General features: G+C 37.2%; 1 protein-coding gene across 4 annotated transcripts in view; it reads right to left on the bottom strand.

Annotated features, from left to right (window-relative positions):
- Positions 1-14,086, bottom strand: part of SLIT3 (slit guidance ligand 3) — a 530,994-nt gene that overhangs the window by 105,097 nt on the left and 411,811 nt on the right. For all 4 annotated transcript variants that reach the window (XM_074915702.1, XM_074915699.1, XM_074915700.1 and 1 more), the window contains 4 exons: positions 11,698-11,841; positions 8,391-8,534; positions 2,866-3,029; positions 590-722 (listed from right to left, as the gene is read on the bottom strand). In XM_074915702.1, the coding sequence (XP_074771803.1) occupies positions 590-722; positions 2,866-3,029; positions 8,391-8,534; positions 11,698-11,841 (585 nt within the window). The remainder of the gene's footprint in view (positions 1-589; positions 723-2,865; positions 3,030-8,390; positions 8,535-11,697; positions 11,842-14,086) is intronic.

Genomic DNA, 14,086 nt, shown 5'->3' with positions numbered 1-14,086 from the left:
GCCAAGTCTATTTTCTTTCCATGGAAAGAACCAAAATCCAGTATAAAGTTATAGCAAGGGGTAGATAAAAAGACAACTAGAAAGATGGCTCTCAACTAGGATGAATTTACTTTACAATTTAATCTAATTATCTGTTATTTTAGCCATTTCATGAGGTCTGAAGAAAAGAATTCATTGTTTGTTTCCACCACTGGCTTTCTTTTTCTTTTTTTTTAATCTCCTCAGAGGATAATTTGCTCACAGCTGCGTAAGTCAGGAACATATTTTCATCATCCGTTCAAACTGCCTGTTCTGAGCTTAGGCTTCTCAGAAGCACTACAGGATTATTTGATACTAATATATGCATTTGTTCCCTACACACACAATTAACGGGTACAAGGATAGATAAACTCTGTTCCCATTACAGAGCAAAGTATTCAGTCAAAGGACAAGTAAGTATAAAAATAACAGTCAAAACATATGGAAAGCACCAAAGCACAAAGCACCAGTCACTAAAGTCAAAGGCAGAATCCCCAAGGACCTACAAAGCCTCACTATGAAGTAATTTCATGAACTTCTCATGAAAGGAGCTATGTAAAAGGTAACTTACAGCTCAGTAACATCTTTGGGAATTCCTTTGGGCAATATTCGCAGCCCTTTGTTGCTGCAGCGTACCACCGAGTCCACACAGGTACACTGGGAAGGACAAGGAGGTGAAAGCAAGCAGCTGCTTTCATCATTACCTGCAGAGGGAGAGAAATGGAGTATTAGGAAGCCAGCTTTACAGCCCAAAGTCATGTACTCTGAAGATAACTGCTTACAAGGACCAAGCAGGGACATCACTGACCATCACAATATTTTAAAGTAGATCCCATGCTTTGGATCAACCTGTCTTCATACAGGTTCTTTAGGCAACGTGAACAACAGCTCAAAAACTGAATAGCAATGTTTTAAAATATATTTTTTTTCTGAAGTGCCTACTTCTCCGTAATTTTGGAAATTACAGTAAAATCAGTTATGTGAATACCAAACCCGCCCCCCACACCCAACATACTAGCTGAAATGGAGAACTTGACCAGAACATTGCCCTTAAATTCATCCTGACAGATGATATTCACTATCTACTCCAATTTAGGAAGGTTTCTTTTAAATTCAGCTTTTAGATGTTAATTTCTTATTTTTTGAAGTCAGCCTGGCACTTCATTTATCATCTGAATTGTAAAACCTCATTGTTTTTGACAAGGATAACCAGGCAAACAACAAACTGAGCAGCATACTTCCAAATGCTGATGATCCATCTGTGCACACATAAAAATATCTACTTTCTCCAGAAATGGTTTCAAAGGTCCATAAACAGCAGATTACATCTTGTAATTGAAGAACAATAGGGTTTCTGCAGAAGAAACCAACTCTTTGAAGTTAAGAACATTAAAGCATGGATTTTCCCCAAAAGCAACAGGCTTTGCAAAACACAAGGCAAATGCACGCTACAGTATCACGACATATATGAAAGGAAACACTTAGTGGCACATTGTCTAGATGACAGTGAGAGGAACCACACAACTGTTTATGAGTACAGGCAGCCTGAGCTGACCAGTACAGAGACACAGTGCTGCAATTCAAGAGAACACAGCCAGCTGTCTTGACGTGTTTAAAAAAAAAACTGATGCAAGGGCTAATTGAGACAGATCTGTTTGTTTCTTCTTTCTGCTGGATGTACCCATGAGCATTGATATTAACGAATAAGACTGGAAGTCCTGATACAAGATAACACAATTACCCATAAATGCATGGTAGGGAATAATTTGTATTCAGAGGGATGGAGAAGCATGACCAGCCTACAGAAGAACAGGGAAGATTTTTTTTTCGTTTTCTCCCCCGCTGAGCTTAATGAGCTTAACGACTGAAAACAAAATTCAGTCTTTCATAAACATGCAGAAAGAGCATGTTTCTTCAGCAGATTCAGTTTCCCCCTATGTTCTGTGTTTTACACCCTGCCATCTACCTTCTATTCACCATGGCTGTCTGACTGACTGACTGATAAAGTCCCCAAGCATGGAATGTCATTTTGTGGACCAGGATTTTTTGTTTTTTCTTCCAAACTAAAAGTGAATTATTCTTTAATGACTAAACTTGGGTCCCTTGAGCTCTAAGCCCAAGCACCTGGGCCTGTTGCCAGATTGCTCAGCTAAGACAGGAATTAATTTCTACTCTAAGTAGGAAACTTCTATCACTCATGGTCTCTTTAGAGGTACGACTAACTGCAGCTCCAGCGTATCTGGTCTTAACAGGCAATCACAGCCTACAAGTCAAGTTAGCAGTGCATTCATCAGTCAGTTTTTATCCTTACTATTTTCTCTAAAATCTGCTTCATCAGAAGACAAAGAACTACCTGGAGAATGAATGAAATGTCAGGATATTTTTTTTAAAACCTATATGGACCCAGCAAAGCATTAAGAATCACTGAGTCATTTCAAATTATATCTAAGGGTTTTTATTTCCCTGTATTCATACCTGTTGTTGGTGAAACTAACAGTATTCAAAACGAAAAGACTTTCCAAGCAAGAACTGCTCCCACTGGCTTCAGACTGTTAACTAAGTGTATGACTAAGGAAATGGGAGGAAGGGCCGGGATTATACAAAGCAGAGTATTTGTCTATAATAAATTCATTCTTATATTTAGGCGTAGATAGTAGAACTTCCGAAACTGGAAAGCAAGAATAAAAATAAACTGCTGATAGGGAACAGTGATCTTCAGCTCTTGACAGCTGTCTTTCTTATCACTAAACTGAAATGTTTACCATGCAGTATTGCTTGATAGGAAGGGAGGTTCTCACAGAGGTGCCAATATTATCATAAACGCCAAACTGAATTGGATTTTCTTACCATCGCAGGTGAAGTCCTGGACATCTACATCTTGGATTGGAATATCCTTTAAGAAAAAGGGTTTCAAGCAGCGTGGATTTCCACTGACAATTCTCTTCTTCCTCAGCCATTTTCCCAGCCAGGCCAAATGGCAGTTACAATTAAAGGAGTTCGCCAACAAATTACTGAAACGGAACAAGACATAATTGCATCAAACATGAACATACAGAAATACTGAAATAACTACAGAAAGATGATGGGTTCCAAGTCCAAGCTCTTTCCTGCCATCTGTTTCTGTGAGCTCCTCCTCTGTTCTACAGATCACGGAAGTTCTATACAGGTTTTATATTAGGACTAGGGTTGTAATTAAAAAAAAAAAGAAAAGCATATATATATATATCTCTCTGTTTATAAACCAAAGTACTTACTGCTACAACTATTATTTAGAATACTTAAATTACTACAAGGGCTGTATTTCTAGTGGGTATCAACCCAAGCTACAGCTCGTACCCAAGTCTAAACTCACCTCACACACTGCACCCATGTGTGCATAATTACTTTGGGTAATGCCATGGAAAAGTTTAGCACTTCTAGCCCTTAGCACAGACCTCCATGTACCACTCCCTGGGTGTACAGCCAGGCTGGCTTAGCATGCTGTTCCTTGCCCCAGTATGCTCAGGCTTCCCACTTGTCTGTGTATATGGCCCCTACAAACCAGTGCCAGGTGGGAGCCACTGGCAACCTGAATTTGGGTTTCCTACCGAAATAGTAAGGATAGCACTCTGTATGTACGTATACACATATAAAAAGCAGCACTGTAAGCTTGAACCACTTCTTATGAAGCTTTCTAAGGTCGGTGTACCTGTAGTGAAAAGCATCTGCTCTACTGCATTGTGAACTTCGTGAGGTCTGCATCAGATCTTGCTACAGCTCCCGAAACATCTTTCAAATACAGTTGCAGTCTAACTGCGGTACTGTGGTGCACAGTACCCAAAGCATCCACTTGACAGCCTCTCTGAGAGGGATGGATTCTTAACGTAGCTTGGGTTAGCAGTGTTTAAGAAAGGAAAGCCCTATCTGTCCTGTTGTCAAGCCATGAAAACATAGATGTATAGAAATTTCTCAGTGGAACACCTGTAACATAGATAGTCAGTATAGAAAAGTAATTTCTATTTCTTAATAGGTTGTGATCCTTTGAGTGAAAGGAGTGTAAGGTGACAGTTATTTTAAAGCAAACATCTTTCTAAGAGACCTAGAATTAGTGCTGAGAATCTTGGAAAAATTTTTTTTCCCTAAATCTTGTACTGAAACGCCTATTGTAATTTGTGTGTAGGCTTTTTTATGATTAAACTTCAGATGAAGGAAAGAGGCTAATATCCCTTCTAAGAAAAGAAGGCTGAGTATCTTATGCACAAAGACAGGGAGATTCAATAGCCTCAGTCTGAGGTTGCCTCATCAAAATAAAATGAGCTGTCAGAGCCCCATATATGGAAAATGAAGTATCTAAACTAGCACATCATCTGTGTATATATCCGAGTTATTATTTCGGTAGTATAGAAAAAAGATTATAATGAAATTTCTCTAAAATACAGCATATCTTAAAACCAAAAAATTTTAAGGCCTTAAAGAAACAGGCACTTCAAATACAGGTGTAGTAGCTTGAAGACTTCACTTGCAACATACTTCTAAAACCTAAACATGTAGCCAAAATCACACTAGGTTTTCAGCCAAGCAATCCCTTCAGAAAACAATAGTGCTGAAGACAAAAACATATGGCACAGTTGAGGTGTGGCAGCAAGAAAACAAACCCAAACCAGTTCCTAAATTATATAGGTTCTAGGCCAACATCACATACCCACAATATGATTTACAGCTGCTCTCTGCTTTGTAGAAAAGCATACTTCAATCACTGCGCTAGCCTGAAGCTCTGGGCGTGTAATTACATGGGGATCTAGCACAGACTATTGTACATTGTGTAGAGGGAGAACTGGGGGGAGGAGAAAACTCAGCATAATGTTCAATAATGAAAATACTCAGCCTACTTCATGCTGACTAGGATTCAAAGGCAAGGCTAACTTCCTGTATAATGTGAGAAAACAAACAGGTTACATAGGAGCTTTCAGACAGAATGTGCAGAAAAGCACTGAAAGCATTATTCTAATTCTAGTTACTTTCCTTCTGAATTCTTTTCCATTTTCTTTAATCCATAATGGGACCACATGCAGGATGCCTCGTATATTTTCCATACTGACATTCTTTGGCATGAACAGAGTGTTCAAAGCTCCAACGCTAAGTGAACCAATGCTTCAAAGGCCATTTGTTCCACTGATGGAAAAGGGTGAGATCATATTCACAGAAAAACTTCTATGAAACAAACCCTTAGAATGAAATAATCCACAACTGGAAACAAACAGCAGGTGTATATAATCAGGTTTCTAGAAAACCAGCAGCTCTGAATGTAAAGAAAATTCTGCACACCTAGAGAGCATCCTACAGCACATATAAAAAACTTTCACAAACATTCAAATGTTCAATCTACAGAATGCTCCCATCAAAATAGTAATTATTCCCTTCTACAGAAGGAAGGTTGCTTTGACTTAATGCATTACTGCTCGCTAGCTCAGCAGCAGTAACTATCCACAAATCCTCATTTTCTTCTTGACCTAAAATTTATTAAATCCTTGGATTAGAATTTGGATTATGTTTTTTGTAGGAACTAAGAAAGAAGTAAGGTAATACATATAAAATTAATAAAAAACAAATGTACTGCTTCAAAATTCATATAACTCTGGGTAAAAAAGGACAAATTTATCTTGTCATGCATTACACACTTTCTCCTGCCACTTTAGCAACATCAAGATTTTGCCATTTGTCCAACTGCGAAGCAGTGATTTTTTGCTTTAATGTATGAAGTTCATACATGTCTCTACATACATACTCTTTCCATGGCAAAACTGTGATGGCAAAACTGTGAGGCTCTCTATAAAGTATCACATGGGACAAGAGATTCCCTAATTCACTTGAAAAGCAATTGAAAGTCTGGAAAGGCCAATTATTTGCAAAAGCTTTATTTTGGAACCTGTCTATTCAAGTGGATCTCTCAAATCACAAATAGTAATGTTGGGCAGACAAATTGTTATAAAAATTCATAATTACTAATCAGAGTTCCAACATATAAGATAGTGATTTAACCACTCAAACAGAAATGAAGCAATCAAGGTTTAAGCAAAGATATTGTACTAACATTAAATTCAGAAGTGTTTACTCAAGGACCTTGACATATTTTTAAAATCAAGAGGGAATAGAAGTCTTAAGGAATAAAATATGCATATCCTACTACAAGTGTCTCTTAAAAACTGCAAAGAAGCCATAGAATATTAACTATTTAAATGGATTCTAGTGACCTGTTAGAAAAACATGCTGAAATGCATCTGGATATTGTTGAAATTAGGTTAAAAATACATCCTGGAATTCAGGTTAAGTTTATACTAGAATAGTTGCATGTTATTCTGATGAACCAGTTATTATTCTGGCATTAGCTCCATGCAGCTATTATAATAATAATAATTCATGGAAAACCAGTTCTGCTTGCAAATATGCCCACTTGAAAGACATGACTGAATTCTCTGTATGCAGAACTGCAAGCACACTTCAAATTAGGATGCTACAGTACCTAGTTTGACTAGTAACAAATAAAAAACTACTATTATTTTACTAATAGCTTACAAAATATTGTTCTATTGAAAACCATTAGTCAGGACATTATCTTCAGATCTGTCCATGTTTTGAAAATATCAGTGAGGCTGACTCACAAAGAGTAATAACAAAAGGAGCAATATTTTTTTAGTGCTGTAAGTACACCAAGAAAAAAATGGACATGTTAAACTTTGTATGAATTTCTGTCTCACATTAATGGATGCAAAAATAAGTCATTACAATACTCGATTAACTCACAAAGTGTGGGTTGAACAGGAAAAGCAGTCATACTATCTATCTTCTGTAGTGTTGTCATCTAATATATCCACCTACAAGTGAGCACTGCTAGGAAATGGACATATCTGAATTTTGCATTTATATGTGAAATATCACTATGGCCTTAAACCGACGTCTAAAGAAGTCAAAAGCACATCTTTGCCTGTCTGTAGATCAAGCACAGAGTGAAAAGGTGTCAAAGAACAAACTTTTTCATCAAGACACAGCTTGAAATTTGCCACGGCCAACATGATCATAAGTCAGTGCCAAAGCAATGCATTGTAATTAGCAGCAGCTTTAATTGTTGTTGCTAAAAATTGTCATAATCTTTATCCACAGATGAAGAAAAGAAGAAAATGGGCTATCTTCTAAAAAACATGACAAAGATGCTTCTATGCAAACAAGGTAGGGACTTTATAGACTGATTCAGAGTCACAGCTCTTATGGGATCCACAGATGGAAGCGCAGAGACAGGCTGCGCGAGAAGCAGGCAGGCCCTGCTTCAGCACAGTGAGAACCGGCCTTCAGCAAGTACCACTCGCTTTGACCAGCGACTTGAAAATAAAATAATCTTGTTCTGTTTCTCTCTTTGTCCATCAATTTCAAGGAGGCTTTCTGGACTACAAAAAGTAAATGGAAGAAAAGTCTGGGTTCTTTATGATGCGTAACTAATGCCAAAATGATAACTGATTTGCTGGTGAAAAGTCCGAACAACAAAATGGAAGAATAAAACAGCTGAGATTCAACACTTCTTTCTTCCCCCAAACATGATGGAGAATGCTTTCAAAACCTGAAATGCAATAGAACCAATAGTTTATTTTGACTGGACAAGTAGGTTGTATTTTCAGGGCAGTGTGAAGGGAAATAAGCAGACAACTCCCATTAACAGCAACATCAGGGTCCCCATTCACAGCTGGAAACAAAGAACAGACTTTCTACATTTATCAGTCTGTAGTTCATTAAAATGGACACACTACAAAAAAGCATGTAAACATATTTAAGAAGCAAGGGAAATACTTCAAAGAAGGATTAAAAAGGTAAGAAAAATATCAGAAAAGCCTAGGTTGTGACTTTCAAATTCACATTCAGTAGGACTTGAGTATTTTGTCCTCCTACACTCTTCTGAAAATCTAAGCATTGGCTAGTAGATTTTTTCTGATATGAAGCTAATTTAACTGGAATCCAAGAAAGCTGTTCTTACAAAACTAGACTCTACTGAAAGTAAAGCAGCTTCAGGAAGCTGAAGTGTATGATAAACTTTGTCCTTCTGAAGCTGCAGAGATAGTTTTACATGGACGTGTACTGTGCACTGCACTAGGTTATGACACAGCAAAACAGTCATCTTGCCTGAGGCTGTCAACCTCCAAGTTCTTTCAGCCACTCCAGCTGAAGCAATTCAAATGTTTTTCTACATCCTCCAAACCTGAGATTTCAGTAGGATGGGGTTTTATTTCCCTAAATGAGGTTTTCCATATGTAAACAGTAAGTAGTTTGATTTTAGAACTCAAATGTTGTCTTAAAAGGAAAGCACAGAATAACAGCATCGTGACATGTACCATAAAAAGATAACTTACATGGTAGACAAAGAGACTAATGTGCTGAAGGCTCCAGGGGTGATAGTGCTGATGTGATTGTCATACAGAGAAAGAAGCCTCACTGAACTCAGTCCAGCAAAGGTGTCATTGTTTATACAGCTGATAGAATTGCTCCTCAGCATCCTGCAAGGATTAAAACAGGGAATTAGGAACTACTGAGATGGGGTATAATTTCAGGATAGGAGGTCCTTTATCTAGGACATCAACAAATGCTTTGGAACCACTGTACTCTTTTTTTACAATTTTTATTGATTGCTGAAGTACAACACAGCTATGTGTAAACATCTGACTTTAAAACACGTTTCTTCCACACAATATTAGAAGCTGATGGGAGCTCCACATCTGAAAATAGTATGCAATCAAAATTATGACTAGTGGCAATCTTGAAATGAAAACTGAAGTCTTAATTTAGTAAATGTCTGAGGGTAAGTGAAGATGTATTTCAGAGATCAGTTGAGAAAGACTGCCAGAAATGTGTGACAATAGCAATACTAGCTGCGTTACTTCTACTCCTATCATGGATGTTTTTTGTAATCCACACTGCAAAAGTATGGAAGGAAACAGCATCCTCAGCAGAATCAAGGAATAGTTTAGATTTCCAGACCTAACACAAGCTCTGAAATGTCATTATAATCATTAATTGACAAGACAGAAAGCAGTAACCATTCTATAAAATGGTCTTTGCTCAGTGCTTCTACCGGATGAATCAGCATTGGTTTTGGAAAATACATCTCTCTGAGTTGTTATGGTAACAATGAACTCGATGATAAAGCCCAATTAATCTGAAAGACTGTAGTATCTTGTTTCACTCCATAGCAAAAAAGCCTCATGTGTATTTGTAACACTGCATACCCATCAACATCTGGGTCTGTAAACATCACTACACAGTTGTGATATTCCTACTTAGGTGAAAAATTATTTAGTAATTAAAGCATACTAATAAAAATACACAAAATACATACAGCTCATGCTGCTGTTCCAGTGAACTGATCCTCCAAATTGAGGAGGGTTAATTCCTTGGTATCACATTCAAGCAGTAAACAATGAAAATTCATACTCTCTTACAATTCTGGTTTTAAATCTCAGATTGGTATCCACTAGTTGGGTGTTTAGATGCTACATCAACAGATACTCGAAAAACACCAAAGAGAAATTAGATATGGCTGGGAAGAAAACCACAGTGTAATCTCAAACAGTGTTTAAGACCTGAACATTACACTGGTTTTGCATTACTATTCTCTACATACAGTTACCATTACAGGCACTATGGTCTCAAGTTTTGATATTGCAACTGAGGTGAAACCGTGCCAGAAAAGTGTCACAGGGCACAGAGACACACACCTTACATGTGGATTACTAAGCTGCCCGAAAAGCCAGGTCAAGACCATAAATTCTAGGATGAACAGGGTAGTAAGAGAAGTAAGGCCCTTAGTGGCCTAGTAGCAGTGGGAAACATCTTCTCAATTCTGTATGCGAAGTATCAGGCAGTAGTACTGCAAGATAGATAATTGAATTCGGATCTCAATATATCTTGCAAAGCAATTTATTACACTTCAGAAAACATACAGTCTTAAAAACTGGATCATGACCCCATCCAGTGTGGCCTTTCTGTAAAAGACAATGATTTTAATGCTCATAGAAAATCAATTAATGGATAGAAATATATGTACCTCAAGCCAAAACCTTTAGGTTTGTATCATGGTTCACCATGCACTGTGTGCCCTCCTTCCTGAAGGAAAACTTATATTTACAGATCCTCATATCATGCTGTGTATATTTAGACTGCTTTATCAGCTAGGGGGAAATATAGGTCAGGTCAGCAGGATAGCTTGAATGTTAAGCATCTTTTTATTAAAAAATGCTGAGTTTTGTTTAGGAGCACTGCCACAGGCTGCTTTACAGTATAAAAATTAATTTAGTATCTACGGACAGTATTTTCAAATCCCTTAGTAAAGTGCATACATTAAAGAACAGATGGCTGTAACCACAGAAGAAAATGTTAAAGGAACAGCAAAAGATAAGTTCCCTATTCATTATTACAGGCCAAAGTTCTTAAAGTGAAACCTGAATTTCTTTTTACACTTGAGGAAGGATTGAAGTAATTGTACCATGATACTTTGTACCATAGAAGTATTCGCTGCTAATGAATAAATTGCAGATTTTAAATTGAACTTTGATTCATAGAGTTTATTTACTGACAGCATCCACCTAGTTAAGTGTCTTTCACGTCCAGTCCCACAGTTAAGTGCTTTCTTTCTACAGCAGGGATAACTATGCAAGAGAGGTATTTTTCATGTACAGGTCATATATATCATCTAGCTAGCATGAATCTTTGCTGTGACCAGAAGCCTAGTCCCTTACTGCTTCTCAGGATGGTGAATGGGTTGGACTAGACACTGTCCTAAAATGGTCTGTGATCCTTCTTCCAACATAACTTTTAACATGAAAAGAAATTAGTGTTAGGTACTATGAGTTTATGTATAAGTGTTAGTCCTCAGAAATAAATTACAAAGGTTGTCTAAGCACAAAAGTAATACCAAACTGATTTCTTATGTGTTTGTGTTCTATTTCTCCTTCACACTCTCACCAACCAAAACCACATTAATAGTATACCCATGCATACTTTTTATGGTACTTGGTGTGGGCAAGAGAGCATGCTGTGGCTAGTTCAAAGCCACACCTGTGTTTGTGGGCGACTACATGTTCAGAGTGAGTGGCCAGCTACCTTCTGTCAGCAAGACATGTAACAGTTTGGCTATGCATGCCTTAAAGTTGCTTAGCTATACCTGTTTTTGTGGCAGCAATAACTTGAGTCTTTCTTCTCTCCCTACCTACTGATTTCATATAGTTTGTAGGATATTAAAAATCTTTTAGGCTCCTAGCTTACTCTGGGGCTTGGTTTAAGCAGACCAAGAATTCCAATTCGGATGGAGGCAGAGTAGGAAGATGAAGTATTAGATAGCAAATGTTCCCACATGCCTGGTTTCCATAGGAAATAACAAAATAATGAAAGTATTAAATGATTAAAAGTGCCCAAATTTGACCCATGACAGGTTCATCATCATGTTACTCCTGAAATTCTTGAAAGTCTGTTTTTTCACAGAAATAGCAGATAAGTCTCAAACATACCCAGGACTGGAAATATACTGAAGACTTCATGACAGTGAGGGAGGACCCTGCCTTAGAGCCTGTTGTCTAGTAACAGGTATTTTAGCAGGCATTACCGAACTTAAGCACTCCCACTCAACTTACAGAGGAACAGAGAAAGACAGGTCTTTGCACTTACAATGTCTTTAGCCCTGTAAGGCCTCTAAACATGCGTCCATGCACTGATTCTAGTTGATTCTCTGTCAGAATCAGTTCTTGCACTCCTGAAGCTCCGTCAAATGTGCCTTCTCGGATCTCCTTGATCTTATTGTTGCTTAGATTTCTGGAAGGACACAAAAAGAAAATTATTAGTGTTTTATTCCAAACATACGTCATCACACTGGAAGGAAGAAGATAAGAAGAATATGTGTCTTTTAGTGGTTATCTAGAGAGACATTCACCAAGGAGAGCATACAGAATTTCAAAAGTATACCTACTGTACTTACAAATAGTTCCCCTTCACTCATCAAAACCACAACTATACCAGATATATTAAGAGTATTTAAATTAACAGAATCACCAGTTCCTACACCTCATGTTCTTCTTGCTTATAAGGGTTTCAGGGGTACAATACGTGAGGGTTTCTAACATCTGATTTATGTCTATGAAGTTAGGGACCATGCTTGTGACTGGGTGCTCATCTGGCAAGCATCAGTTAATGCTACTATGACTGAAATAGGTACCACACAATGAAATGTGGACCACTTTAATTTAGTGTACCAGGACCTTTATTCTTTTTAAACTCAACACTGGACTAACATACAAAACTGTGTGACTGCATATCTGATACAAATTTTAGTATGTGTACTCATGAACTCCCAGGCACTTAAATTTAACACCACCACTCGAAATGAGTATCACTTAATTCTCATTTCACAGCTACTGCAATATACAGCATTATTTTCTAAATATTTACTCTGCCTATACAGTCTCAAGATGTTTGCTTACAGATCAACATTGGAAAACTTCAATCTACTAAGTCAAATGAAGTTCTGAGGAAATGCAAAACTAATCTTTTGAATATTTAATATTTGTAAAAAAACAGTGAATAGAAAACTTCTGAATGATAAAATGCCATTAGAGATGCATAAAAATAAATGGCATTTAATTATTTAAAACATTTATATAAAAGGCCTTAAGCACATTAAAACATTGGGCCTCAGTCCTTCAATCATGTCCTGTATAGATTTTGGTGAATAAACATGTTTGTTTAGGTTTATAACAGGAAATACTAGTCTTTGTTTTACTGTCTCAAAGAAAAAAGAGAAAGTAAAAGATATGCTCTTACTCCCAAGAAGATGCCAAATTCTAACACTATTACTCACACTGAATAGCACATTATTCCAGAAATGATCCCAGTACACACGCAGCATGAGTAATAGTTTCAAAATCCAATTCCAGGTGATATAAAACAAATGACAAGGTATCAGATTAACACCTGGGCTGCTCTGCTCAGAAGAACAGGCAATCTTGTTGGGATAAAAGTTGACAGAAGACATGGCAACAGGACAGCTTGGCCTCAGATAGAAATAAAGTGGGTCTTGCTCTTTGCAGAAGTCATCACTTAATAAAAAAAAGAAAAAAAAAAAAAGTTGAGTCTTGGAGATACGTTTCATGTGGGAAACTTGAGTATGCTGGTTTATGTCTGCTGAACAACTGTCAGATAGTGGACCCTACAGCATGTGGCCCATCACCTCTTGTACATTATGTGATGAGAAAGAATAGGAGTATGCCAGCAATCAGCCAAAAATAACACAAAAACATACAGAAATACTTACATGCAGATTTCGCTTTCCAGAAATTTAGTGCTTTGTGCTAACTAACACTCACATGAAGAGTTTATGTTCAGTGTCAAAGCAAGTCAAGGAAGGATATTCTGACATATGCATTTAATTTTGGGGCTCAGCTATTTCTCTAGTGGAAATGTTTATAGCTCAGCATCTCTTTTGAATGCTGGCATAAATAAATGCGCCCAGTGATTCCTTTCCTGGTAAAGATCATGCCACGATGCATATTTGCACAAAAATAAATGAATAAAAAAGTAAATATTTGTGGTGGGAAGGGAGGGTGAGTTACTATAATGCACAAAAACTTTGACTTTCAATTCACAGATTGCAAACTGACCTACACTTGTAGTTAAAAAGTTTTGTTAGTTTTTACCACCTAAAAGATAGTCACACATATGAAAACATGGGTGCAATTTTAATAGATGATTAGATACTCAAGGTGAAAAAGAGCACATACTGGATAAAAAGACTGGCCGTAATTTGCAGAGGAATTTGCACATTTATACAGTCCAAATCATCTGAATTTTATTTGCTGCCAAAGAACTTCTGTTTTAGGGAACTTCACTCATTTGAGTTAATAATGTCTAATTATTTCAACAACACAAAGTTATCCAAAAATATGCCAGCAGTTTCAGAAGAAGCCAATTATATATACCTTTCCCACAAAAAAGATTTGAAAATCCATGACTAAATGCTACAGTGAAATCAAAGTTACAAGACAGAAAAGACAAGCTTTACAAT

The sequence above is a fragment of the Athene noctua genome, chromosome 12 (genome assembly GCF_965140245.1).
Source record: "Athene noctua chromosome 12, bAthNoc1.hap1.1, whole genome shotgun sequence".
NCBI lineage: Eukaryota > Metazoa > Chordata > Aves > Strigiformes > Strigidae > Athene > Athene noctua.
Note: the sequence above shows the minus strand (reverse complement) of the source record. Positions and strands in the feature narration are given on the sequence as shown.